We start from the raw sequence: 13012 nt of genomic DNA on the forward strand, positions 1-13012 counted from the left end.
TTCAGAAATGTATGGAAATACAGAATTTTATTAAGGCAAACTCTTACCGGAGTCATTCATGATGCACTTGTTACTATCACAAAGCTATTGGATTAATTCCTTCACAAGTAGGCATTGTATAATGAGACATACTTGTATGTCTGCAAAATACCAATGGTGGAGAGATGTTTGTACCATTGCTACTTTAATCACACATGAGGGAACCTCCTTCCAAGGCGCTCAGCTCGTGCTGAGGTCTCTGCCACAAGTGCTGGACCGTTTCTAAGGTCTAACTTGTTTAAAGTTAGCTTGGGTATTTCTGCTGCAATTTGCAATGTAGATCTAGTCTCAGATATAGGGGAGGGTATGATCCAGACTGAATGTTCATTCTGGATAGAAGTACTACGAGAGGACAGCAGAGAAAAACACCATTTTAAAGTTAGCATTCTTAAATAGAAGTAAAACTACTTAAACCCATCTTATCCCCAGCTCAGAGCTCTAAGTCCCTCCTCTGTCATGCCGAGTAGGGTTGGAGGGAGACCAGGGGAGTAGCTTTTTATCGCATTATAATTCTTTATGGCTTTATCCTTTTAAATGAAAGATGGCCAATGAGCTCCAGTATTTCTGAACAGATGTATGACTGTACTGTATAACCTTATTTTCCTGGACATTACGAGTAAATAAATGAACAGCAAAGCTAATTTGCTGACGGCCTTACTGGAGAAATCAGTAGCTGAGCTTTTCACATCTCTATACATAAACTAGATATACATAAAGGGAGAGAGCATCTGCCTCATGAATATTCTCTTTTGGTGAGAAAATCCAATGGCAATGAAATATAACTGTAAGGGGTTGGCTAAATATTTTGTTGTATTTTTCCGCAGCTGATTAATTGTGTGTGTTACTTCATCTGAAGATGAGAAGAGAGAGTTCACTCCATTTTACGCAATTCGCAGACGTTAGGATATGGTTAGAAGCAAATTCTGTCAAAGCCCTAAAAAACCTACAATGACTACACAAACATTAAATTAAGGTAATATTTTAAGATAGTCTGCTTTTGGTGTAATGTATGTTAACTTCTAAGGATTTTTAACATCATAGTGCTTTAAATCTTTTGTTCTTAAAAAATAATTATTTCAAGGTTCTGTGCCAATTCAAAATTCAGTTCCATTTCATTTGAAGTCATTGTGTTTTACTAAATGAAGTACAGAATGACCTGTATATGAAAAGTTTTGTTAGACAAAGAAAATATTTCAGTATTCAACCACTGTTCCTTTCGACTGCAGTTCAAGCTTAATTGTTCTAATTCAGACTGAGTGATGAATTTGGGAGTAGTAAAATGGGTTCCAGATATTGAGAGTTTAAATTATTAAAGGCTGTGCTCTGATGTAACTTTCTAACAAAGCTAAATAGAAGCTCCTTGTGAGAATGTGTTTAACAGAAGAACTGCAGGAGCAAAACAGGATGGCCATGGATTCAACAGGTGTTTATAAATAAGACCATGCAGGAGCTCTTATGACCAATTAATTACCTTCTAACATCTAATTCTTCCCTCTCTCATCCTGCAGTGCTTCCTGATGGAAATGCAATCAGCAAACACGATCAACAGTTATTAAGCCGGAGTTTTGTGCTCATCTTCTTCAATTCGTTACCACTGTTAGGCTACACTGTTACCAAATCTGACGTTCTCAATCCCATTTGTATCTTTGCTAGTTTTGATTCTTCTTCAGCCTTCTGTCTCCCTCCTGCTTCAGTTTCTGGCTCCTTCCTTTTTTCTTTCTCTACCTTCCCTTTCCTCCAGTCCTTCTCCCCAAAACTGACAAAGTGAAATACAGGTTTCCTCCTCTCATCAAATGATTTTCTCTCCCTATCCTATCGGGTTTTTCTCCTCCTGGCACAGATGCAGTTTTTGTTTGCTGTGCTCCCTTTAACTCGTCTATTTTCTTACTGACACCTGCAGTCTGTACTGGCATCTGTGTCATGCCTGCTGTTGTCTTTGGGCATGCCCTTTCCTCCTGTCTTTTACTTTCCTCCTTACCTCTCACTCTCCACTGACTCTTGCACTGAACATCTTACTCTTTAGAATGCTTCTTAATATGCTTAGTCTCTTACATCTTTGGGGAGGAGGAAAAAAAAAAAAGAAAAAGCTCTTGACCTGCTAGCCAGTCTTCCTCCTTTTACCACTAAGCTTGCTCTATTCTTGTTATGCAGTTATTTTTCAACCTCTTGCATCCAGTTTTTTATTGCTGCTTTCTACAGAGTCTCTAATGACCTTCTTTTGAGGAAAGCTCAGAACCAGGACTCCATCCTCATTACTGACTCGCTGTTTACTTAAGTGTCTCTGCTGAGCTGTATGCCGCTCTTCCATTGTATAGTTTGCTTGTAAATTCTTTAGAATAGGGCACTCTTTTTTAAATTTTTTTCTTTTTTTTTCTTCTGTGTTTATACAGTATTCAGCTCAATTAGTGGGTTGTTTTAGGAGTGTAGGACTGTGAGCAACATGCAAGTAAAAATAACTGATATGTTTTTGATCAAAGGTTCCTTTCCCCCCACCATGTCCCTGGATATTTGACCAGATCAGATTATGTAGGTTATCAGTGGGACTGATAATAAGTAGTATTTTAAAAAGGTAGAGCTAGTTATCCACAAACATTCTCTCACAGATTTGCATTGTGCTACAAATGTAGAGCAGAATTTTCCTAATTTTTCTCATGTGAACTGACCTACTTAAGTCAGTGGACAACTAATATTTGCCACACAGTAAGGATTTGGATCATAATCTTGAGGAAAGCATTTGCATGTACACAAGGAATCTTGTCTAGTGTTGTTGTTAAAGGCTTCCTCCTCATTCCATTCCTACTCATGAGATTTTTTTTTTTAACTGAAAAGTGGGAAGTACAAGGTAAGCATGATCTGACCCAGATGTGATGCCTAAGGAAGTTGTCTACGAACCTCTCTAATTCAAATGGTGAGATGAGAAAATTATCTCTGGATGGGAGTTATTATTTTGACTTCACAAAAAAAAAGTCCACTTGGGTCCTAGAAAAAATGAAAACACTCTCTAACTGCTTAAATTACACCTAACAAAAGGGGGAGGAGGCTCAAAATGATAGCCATAGAAATCATAAAATTTCAACTGATTGAGAAAAAATAAGGGGCAGTGATTGCTGAGCTTATGTGGAAGGGTAGGAACATTCTCTCAGGCACTGTAGAAATTGCACATACCTGGTGACAGAAATTCAGAGGTGTTTACAGAGAAAATGATTTGCAGGGCTTTTCACAGACTGTCAGTGTGGCTTTTTTGAGACTTTACACATCATTCACATAATAAATTATCTATTTTCTATAATAATAATTTTCTGTATAAATATTTTTTCTTGGAAAGGGGAGAACACACATTCATTTTCCATATATTTGTAGTTATAAATTTTTCCTATGCATTTTTACTCAACTGTTGCTTGATTTTTTGGGATCAAATGCCCTGAAAGGTGACATTTCTTCCAGTTTCAGGAGTCATAGCAATTGGAGGAAGCTGCTCAGTGTTACCTCCACAGAGGAATCCACACTCTCTAATGCTGCATATCTAACTTGGGTGCCTGGCTGAGAAAATTAAGCATCCAATATACAAAACAGAGAAAGAGAGGTTTCTGATTCAGATGCTCTTAATTGCCCTCCAGAAGCTACATTGAGTACATAGAGAGCTTAGGTTCCTAACAGAGGCATCTAGGTTATTTTTCTAAGACCAGACAGTTTGACTATCTCCTGCACAGATGCTGAAGGGAAGAAGAATCTTTCTAAGATCAGATTGGTCTAACCGTGACGTTAAATAGTGGAGTGTATACTTGCTGTTTGTTGTACTCTTTGCCACTGACTTCAGTGGAGTTGGGATTTAAAGTGCATTGTATTGCTCATGTGTATCGCTTGCAAACCCTTTAGTCTTTGGAAGAACAAATCCAAGATGATAAAATAATGTGTTGGGGAAGGGCAAAATAAACCAGTTCCATCACATAGATTAGGGTCATTTTAGAAAAAATAAATATCAGTATTTGCAAGGCCTTCTTCCTCATTTCAATCGAATTCTAGGTATGTTTTCTCATTCATTGTATTTATAGGTTCTCACAGTTACTTTCTGAACTGTAGTTAGTATTATCATCAAGCATTTTTGCTGTACTCGCTTCCAGTAAACGGGTAGAAAATTCAGAATAATAGAATTCACTATTGTCACCTGCTGCTGGCAGGACTGGATCCTTGTTTTGGGATACCACCTTGGACCTAAGGCTTCAGCTGTGTACCAGGCCACGCATGTCCATATGGAAAACATTGCTGATCACGAGGCAGCAGATCCCGGTTGGTTTGGTGTTGCTTCTGGCATGCTTCCTCCCTAAACTGAGAAAGAGAATTGGGTTTGTGCATGGCCTTGAAAAGTTGATGGTACCAGTGTGTAAGCAGACAGGATAACCTGAAGTTGAAAGGATTTGGTACATGAACAAGCATGGGCAAAGGCAGCAAGTGAGCGCAGAGGATAGGGCAGGCACTGGAGGGCTGCCAGTACCCCCGCTGTATTGACTGATGCTCTCAATGCAGAAATAACATTTCTAGTACTGGCACCTACAGAAGCTGCATATAAACAAAATGTGTTCTATACAGGTGCAAGTACTGAATAACTTATTTTACTTTCCTACCTTCTCAAGTGTGAAGATTTTATAATATTTACTTGTCAGGTTGAAGATAGCTTTGTTTTATTTTGTTTCATCAATGACAAAGGGAAGAAGGCCATTCCATTGCTATTTGCCTTTCTCTCCCAACCTTACTTCATCCTGAAATTAGATGTTAATCCCTGGGCAGGTTTTTGCATCATTCTCTACTTTTTCCAAAGTCCCATTTTATAGTAATAGCAGGGTACTTAAATTTACCTTCAAGAACCACATGTCCTTGCTTCACTGAAAAGAAACAAAACCCCCCCAAACTGTGCAAGATTCATGCAGGATTACACAAAGTGCTGTAGTAATGCTGACAACTGAATTGTATTTTGTGTGTTCAATTCCAGGGCCTAAACCACAGGACCATTCTTCTGTCCTCTAAATTGGTTTTGGGATGGTATATTCCCTTTCCATGCTGTAGTGGTGGCTTTGGTACACAGCCATTTGCTTTCTGTTCAATTTTCTAAACTTCAGTGGTGCTTATACTTTTTCAGAATACACGTCTTCTGCAGCAAACAGTTCATGGTTTCATGAACAGATACTGAAAGTTTAAGGAAGCTGCTTGTCTATAATGTAAGCCATTTAACATTTGGAATAAGGAACAAGCTTTGTTTTATAATGTAAGTATGTAATTTTCCTCTTCTACTTGTTTTCCTATTTCTGAGTGTACAGATTTCAACATTGCTTTTTCAAGGTGATGTGATAATGCAGTGAATGAAGGTAGCAGGTCTCAGAAAACCCCATGACCTGTGAGCATTCCCTTTGTCCAGCCTTCCTTTCCTGTACAGGGAAGCCCCAGAGATTTTTTCTGGCCCTCGCTTTTTTCATATTTTGTAATTTGTCTTTCATCTACAAAACTGGCAAAAAATAAAAGATAAAGAACAATTATTTTATCCTTCTTTTGCTGAATAGTTGCCTTGCCTCTGACAATTCTGTTTGCATAGGCAGGTACTTGGCAATTTCAGTAATATTTATACAGGCTGACATTGAACGACTGTTGCTTTTGCTGCATATGACAGTATGGACTAGCACAAAATTGTGGTCGCAGGTTAGTGTGCAGTATGTGTCAATGCAAACCCATTTAAGCAGCTTGAAGTTTTTTCTCCCACATCCCCTCCCTTAATTTTTTCATTGCCCATCTTACCAGCAGAAGAGCTAAAATAATTACCTGCAGTCTCATTTTTCACTTTACTACATGCAGATCTTGTGCGGTTGGGCAGCGAGCGGCTGACTGGGAGGGGCCTGCTCTGATGCAGCACAGGCATATGACAGCAGTAGCAGCAACAGCAATCAGAGCCCTTCTCCGGGCGGGTTTTGCTGCAGTACGCTGATTGCCACTTTACAGCATCCAGCAAGATCCCCAGCAGCAGGCACTTGGAGGAGACTCTGCGTGGGCACTTGTTTAAGGAGTACCTGACTAAACAATTGGGTTATTCTTTAACTGCAGGAGAAGTGCCTGTATTCCCTTCACGCAAGCTCCCTACTGGCTTTCTGCATTCATAATTTGTCGGAGCCGTTTTTCCCTCCGTCCTTCTCCCATTAGTTCTTTTTCTTTCCCTTTTTTTTTTTTTTTTTTTTTTTTTTTCCGATCGTTATTCACCCCCCCAAATCTGTGCTGCATCACTAGCTCTCATTATGCTGTGCTCAGTAGCCCAGTGTGTTCTCCGCCTCTGCTAGGCAGCGGCAGCATGGATGGTGCTCTTGTGACGACCTCTGCTGATGCTATCAGTCCACTGCGGATAGGCATGCTGAGTAATCCTGCTGTAAATGGGCGAGGACACGGACACACGAAAAATTAACCACAGCTTTCTTCGAGACCACAACTATGTGACTGAAGGTAACATAAATACTGTCATTATTCTCTTCTTGTATTGCATATTCTACGCCAGGAATGCACTGTCATGTTTCGAGATGCAGGCTGTTCCTTTTTTTCTTTTTTTTTTAAACAGGGAGACTTTCAATGCATTTTTCTGGGTGTTGTAGCAACAGAATCTGTTTGAATTTGCTGAATCCCAAAGGCATTCTGTCATGCTACGGCAGTATATGAAACTATATGGTCTAAAGAAGGTGTTGCATTGTGCTGAGTTTGTGCTAGTGAGGTGTGCGGCACCTGGCATTGAATGCACAGTAGCTGCAGTGTGGAAGATTGGAAGCAGCTGATTACTTAAAAAAGATGAAAGATTTGAGAGCACTGAAGTAAGAGAAATAATCTGTAAGTTAACTGGTGTAATAGAGGGTATGCATCTCATTTTGGTAATTATAGCCGAGCATCACAGACATTGCTGAGTTGATTGTTCCCTCGAGAACTGTACACATTTAGAAGGGGTATGTAAGCATAATCTTTTGAAATACTGCTGCCTTCTTTCCATCCCCTGTGTATGTGCAAGGTACATGAGAAAAAAAAAAAAAGATACCTTCATCTGAAATCATTCAATGGCTGGTAGCTTATTACATAAAAAGAAATTTTCCTGCAGGCGACACACATTAAATGCTGAGAGAATTTACCTTGAGACCAGTGAAATGGTTGGGCCGGGTACTGATCCATATTTCCTTGCCAGAAAGTTGGTTTGAGAGCAGGCCATTTTAAGATTGGTTGAACAGGAAAAATAATTTGTAGGTACTTGACTCTGCAAAGGTATTTGTATGTGCAGAGTTTAAACAGCACTTTTCAGCAGCAGAAACAGTACTTCAGTGTAGGCTTATATAATATGAACATACTTAACATCAGGGTCAACCAATACTACTTGAGACTCAGTCTCCAGATTCTGTCGTCATTTGATCAATGCTCGGTCACTTAATACTCCCATGCTGCATCCTGAAATGTGATCAGCTGATGCTCTCTTGATTATTGATGATTTGCATTTTTTAAGAATGTATAAAGCAGCAGGATGATTTCCCATACTCGGAACACAAAGCAGATTTTTCAGAAGAAAAATTTTCAAAAGCTGTCTACAGTAACTGTTAACACTGGCCGGTGTAATTGTTTGCTGATCTTGCCTCTGGGACATTCTTTGCATTCTGGTTCATGTTTCGGTGCATTTTTTAATTTGTTTTGAATTTTTGGTTAATGCTTTTTGTCTGAACGATGACTTTGTTTTGAGATGTAGTCATCTGCAATAACATTTAAAGAAACTTTGTCTTAAATTTATAAATTTATGCCTTTAGACTCTGCAAAATGCACAGTATAATTATTACTGCAGTGTACTTGCTACATGTTGAGATTCAGATGTATATTTAATGGGCATGTGCAGCTATGTTAAAATTTGGACTTTCAAGTCTGTCAGTTTTGTAATCAGAGGAAAATAATCCCTTTTGGATTTTGCAAATCAGTATTCTCTCTTGTATGTTATGGGTGTTTTAAAAATTAGATGGAGTGATTTTGTATTTTGGGGGACACTGCTAACACAAATTTTAGATTGTCTCACATTTTATCTTCACTTGATATTTGGATCAGAAGTACTGGATGTTCTTCTGTGATTGCACAAGAAGTAGGTTGTCTACAATGGTCAAAAAATACCTTGAATATCAATGTTGGTCTGTGTTATATTTTCCCAGAAGTCACCATGAAATATGTTGGCATCTGTTTTTGAGGCAGATGAAGTATGGGAAACCTTCAGGAGCAAAGTGTTAGTTCTTCAGCTCTCACTGTGTAATGTTTCTTGGGAATGCTGAGTTGGTCAGCTGTAATAAAATTCTTCACATCTGTTATCCCTGACATTGCCACACCTTTTAAGAGATCATGAAAACATGAGGGAATGGATTATCTATGAAATTTTCCCAGGGACACCTTCAGCTCAAAGACGACCGTCACAAATTTTAATTTCTCATTGATATGCTGTGTTTAAAATGCTTAATGAATACATAAGCTAAACTGATGCTTAAAATGCACTTTATTTGTTCTGTTTTGTTCTTTTTTAAATTGTGTTTAAAGATTTGGCTCCATGAAGCAACCTTCAGCACTTCTCATTTGTAAAAGCCTGAAGTCCTTTCACAGTCTTTGCATTTGATCCTGTGATACATTAGTGCTGCATGTATCATAGTAACATACACAAAGAAATTCAGTTGCAGGCAGTAATGTGTTGCTTTGTTATACTGGAAAATAATTTTATTAGGGCCGAACCCAAGTCTTTCTTTTTGGGTCTTTGGCTTTTGTAGTCTACTGTTTAAAGCAAAATAAATACTTAATATTGTATGCAGTGTATTAGAGAAGTTCCTCATTCATTGTCTGTGAATAACTACAATTCCCTCTTCTGTTTTGAGAGTTTTAAGATTTTGGTAGGGGGTGTCCTCTGTCCTTGCTGCTCCATGCAGCAGACTAAATTAATTTACAAAAGGAGGTGTTTCTGACCTTTATATGCACTTTCTTCCTCTTCATTCCCTGAGGAAAGTAAAGCCAACAATAATCAAGGTGTTGGGTTAACTATAGCATTGCTTTCCTTCTCTTCCTCTATTACTTCTTCAGCGATTTAACAAAAGACAAAACAAAACAACCAAAAACAAAACAACAGTTGACATATGAATTCACAGAGTATAGGAAGACTGTGAGTCGGATCTGATTTGCTCTGCTCTCACTAGTGGACCTAGCGTGTTCCTAATGAAACTGCTTATTCGAGCAAAGTCAAATTTCGTCTTTTTGATAGGTCATTATTTTGTAACGTTGGGGTTTTCTGTATCGAATATGACTTTACCCTGACTATAGAAAACTGAATTGGTTTTTGAATCTCAGAAATTCCTTGATTTGATGGTTGATGTTTGACTGTTGATGTTATCCTGTTTCTGGTAATAGGCGTTACAGACACACGTGTGACAGCAGTGACTACCTGGTCTTGTTTCTCCTGTTACATATGCATATCTGCAATAAAACCAAGTTTTACTGCAAGGAGTTAAAACAAGCAGGACTTGAGTAATGTTGTTGTTGTAAGCCTTAAAAATATGTTGCAGTTGCACAATGGAAAAAGGCAATTTAATTCCAGCAGCAATATTAGGTTTTTCAATGATCACTTTCAAAAGTGGTTTTTGAAGGAACCTGCTTTAATCGGAGTTCTTTTTGTGGAGAAAAGAGAAAAGACCTGATAAGACTTGTAAAGAAAGAGAGGAGAAAAACTTGGAGCCTAGAAAGTATGACCTATGAGGAAAGATTGAACTTTTTTATGTGAAGGTGGTGAAACACTTAGCTATGTTGCCTGGAGAGCTTGTGTTGTTTCTGTCACTGAAGTTTTTAAAAGCAGGTGACATAGATGTCTGTAAGAAATGACATGGGTATAGCTGAGCCTCCCCTGGGGCAGAGGGATGGACTAGGTGACCTCTGAGACCTGTTCCAGCTTGTGATTCATTGCCGAGCTGTGTTTTATCTTTATTGCCTTTTGCACCCCAGCTGTAGGAACCAGCTGCCCACGAGGTGTTGTGTCAGTAAAATGTATTATTTCCACAACACCTTTAGAAGAATAGAAAAGAGTAACATGGGGAAGGAGATGGGCCAGATGAGAGAAACATGAGCCTTCATTACTTACAGTCAAAGTCTGTTAGGGGAGGAGGCAAGGAAATTTTGGACAGTGGGTTGGGAGAAAGGATAAAGGAGGGAAAAGGCTTGTGTGCTTTTTGGGGCAGAGAATATCCTTCAGTCTGAGAGTTCCCTTGACATTACTTGTCCTTAACATTAACGGTGAAACTGATAGGACTGCTGATGTGCTTTGCTGTCTCAGGACCTTGGGATCAGCCACAAAGGATCTGATTCAGAGCAGTGAATTGCGTGGTATGGTAGCTGTATTCCTGACAGGGGCAAAAAGCTGTGGGAAATGAGTGTCGCTCCTTTGAGCAACTGCACTGTTAATTCAGCTAGTCTGTATTTTACAGATTTGATGAGTGACAGAGAAATAATGAACAAAATTCACTGTCCTTACCAAGCTGTGTTAAAGGATGTGATTCATACCCATGAACCCAAATTTATCTGGAGAAGTGCTTCTCTGGTGGCAAAGGCTTTCTGCAGGTTGTGTGCAGACATGTCTAGTGTATCGATTCATCCCTGCGTTTTTATGGATTATTCCTTGTTTTGGGAGGAAATAAAAAGTTGCTTATACTCTGTTTCTAGGGAGAGACAGGTTCCTCCCTTGGTCTAGGCCTGCAAATTGAAGTGAAGCCAGTGAAGTTGCAGAGGTGCAGTGGGGCAGAAGCTGACCTTCACTATCTAGTCATTTATGTGGCCGAATGGTGCAGATTGGTTCCATATGGCTTAACTTCTATTAAAAAGTTAATCATGTTAATGCAGTATTAACCTCCACAAATGTGATATTTGAAGAATAATGAGAATTATCAGTGTAGTGTAAAACATATTGAATCATAACCATGTGAAACGTTTATTATAGCGGATGAAAAAAGACATTTTTTTTCCTAATGACTTTTAAGGAAAATCCTTTGCAGGTACTGAAAACAGATTTTGGGGGCTTTTTTTCCCCTTAACTAAAGCAATTAGTATCTCTGTTTTTCATTAATCAAAATTAAGGAAAATTATCCATTTTCCTCTGCCAAAAATAAATTTATTTATGAACTTGTCTTTTATAAACATCTCACATATAATTTGAATAAGAGCTGACTACCTGAGAGTATTGGATGAATGTAGCAAACAGGTACTGCTCAACTGTCTCAGGCTCACCGTCAATCTAGTCTGTTCACTTATTTCTGAGAATGGCTGGTAATAAGCTTATTAAGAAAAGTGCAAGAGGTAACTCTTCTCTCTTAACCTCCAGCAATTCAGGATTTGTGTTGTGAATATTGATGATTTTTATCTTTTTACAAAACTAATTTAGAAACAGTATCAGAATGACCCTAGAAATTATTGCTCATTCTTATTCTAGTCACTTATGTTATTTATTTTTTTCCTCAAGTTAAGTATGAACAGAGGTAAACCTTGTTAAAGCATAACTTTGCCCTTTGTTAAACAGGATATAGTTATGTCTTTTTGTGCAGGGATTTGATTCTTCTTTCACTCACAGTGCTATTCAGATGGATGTTGTGGGTAGCTTTGAAGATTTGGATTAATAAGGTTTATTCCACCCAAGTGACGTTGCTGGCTTTGTAATCTTTATTCATTCAGCTTAGCTGGGAGAAGCCACGGAGACAGGGCTAGAGCACAGCTGCCACACTGGCTTGCACTGAGCAGTTTGCTCACCTGCTCAAGCCTGCAGCTGGATACGTGGTTCAGCATGCAGGAAGATCAAACATCGGTACTACCCAAAGCTTGGATCTGCATACCACAAACATTTAAGGCAACGTCCATATGGGCAACACAGGGCAGCAATTTGTTCAGGCAAGCCTGGAAAAAACAATATAGGTTTAGCCAAAAGGGATTACACTGTCAGCAATGCTTGCCACTATACAATACCAGCTATACTTTCAAAGTACTCCATAGATAGAGTTTTCATACAACATCTGTTAGACACTCGTAATATCATCATCTGTATTTTACCTGCCAAATCCACTTTCTGAAGAAATCATTAGGAGGAGGATTAGGACAGTTCTAGCCCTAGAGTGGGGATTTGGAGTTTCCTAATTTGCTTTTCCCAGCATTCCCAGAGAGGTGGGACATGTTAGTATTAACTTGTTACTGCCTTCTCAAAAGACCTGCCTCTTCAGGGAAGGAGTTAGTTTAACCACTGGCTGTTAGGTCCTTCTAAGAGAGCACTTCAAGCCACTCTGAGCTGCAGGACATGCTTAAAAGGCATGGAGTTAGCTTGGTTTGGATCTTTGATTAATGTCATGCCTCCACATGACCATTATTCACCAGTGTCATGTGTACTCTGTAAAATATTATCAAGTGTGACTAAACTGGGTTGCAGTCTTCCCCATTTGCCAAGGCATAAATCTCTAGTGCTGAAGTCCTGGTTTTGGTGAGCAATGGCAACCTTGGCTCTCTTTGCATGTATATATAATCAACAGATGATCTCCCACTCAGTAACTAAATAAAAACTATATATAGTTGCTGTGTAGTGTTAGACTTCCTGGAGAAGTGAATAAGATGTATTAACAGAAGAAAAGAACCATCTAGAATATTAGTTACATGATAAACAAGCCAAGCTGGCTCCATGACTGTGAGTACTCAGAGCTGCGAAAGAACCTTGTACCAACCTGGGGCTTTTCTTAGGTGCCAGCAGTGTGCCAGAGTGGCACGAAAGACCAGATGGTTTCAGCAATTTAGCCTATGTGCAGTTTATTCATATGTACATTATGATATATAGAGAAATATGGACTACAAACATTATAAATAGAAATGTTTATAGTATATTTAACTACATAACTCCTATATCTAATAGATTTAGCTTCATATAAACCTCAAAAAT

General features: G+C 38.8%; 1 protein-coding gene across 5 annotated transcripts in view; it reads left to right on the forward strand.

The window, feature by feature from the left end:
• The window catches only part of PPP2R2C (protein phosphatase 2 regulatory subunit Bgamma), a 203731-nt gene that overhangs the window by 53806 nt on the left and 136913 nt on the right, over window positions 1-13012 (forward strand). Inside the window, exon 1 of one of the 5 annotated variants that reach the window (XM_064449102.1) lies at window positions 5906-6516. The exons of 2 other annotated variants lie outside the window; for them this stretch is intronic. Coding sequence is in view for 1 of the 3 variants with exons in the window: in XM_064449101.1 (XP_064305171.1) it covers window positions 6447-6516 (70 nt within the window). In the remaining 2 variants the exon portion in view is untranslated. Of the gene's footprint in view, window positions 1-5905; window positions 6517-13012 lie in introns of those variants that run through there. 2 more of the 5 variants (XM_064449101.1, XM_064449106.1) reach the window with 2 other exon arrangements.

The sequence above is a fragment of the Phalacrocorax carbo genome, chromosome 4 (assembly GCF_963921805.1).
Source record: "Phalacrocorax carbo chromosome 4, bPhaCar2.1, whole genome shotgun sequence".
Taxonomy (NCBI): domain Eukaryota; kingdom Metazoa; phylum Chordata; class Aves; order Suliformes; family Phalacrocoracidae; genus Phalacrocorax; species Phalacrocorax carbo.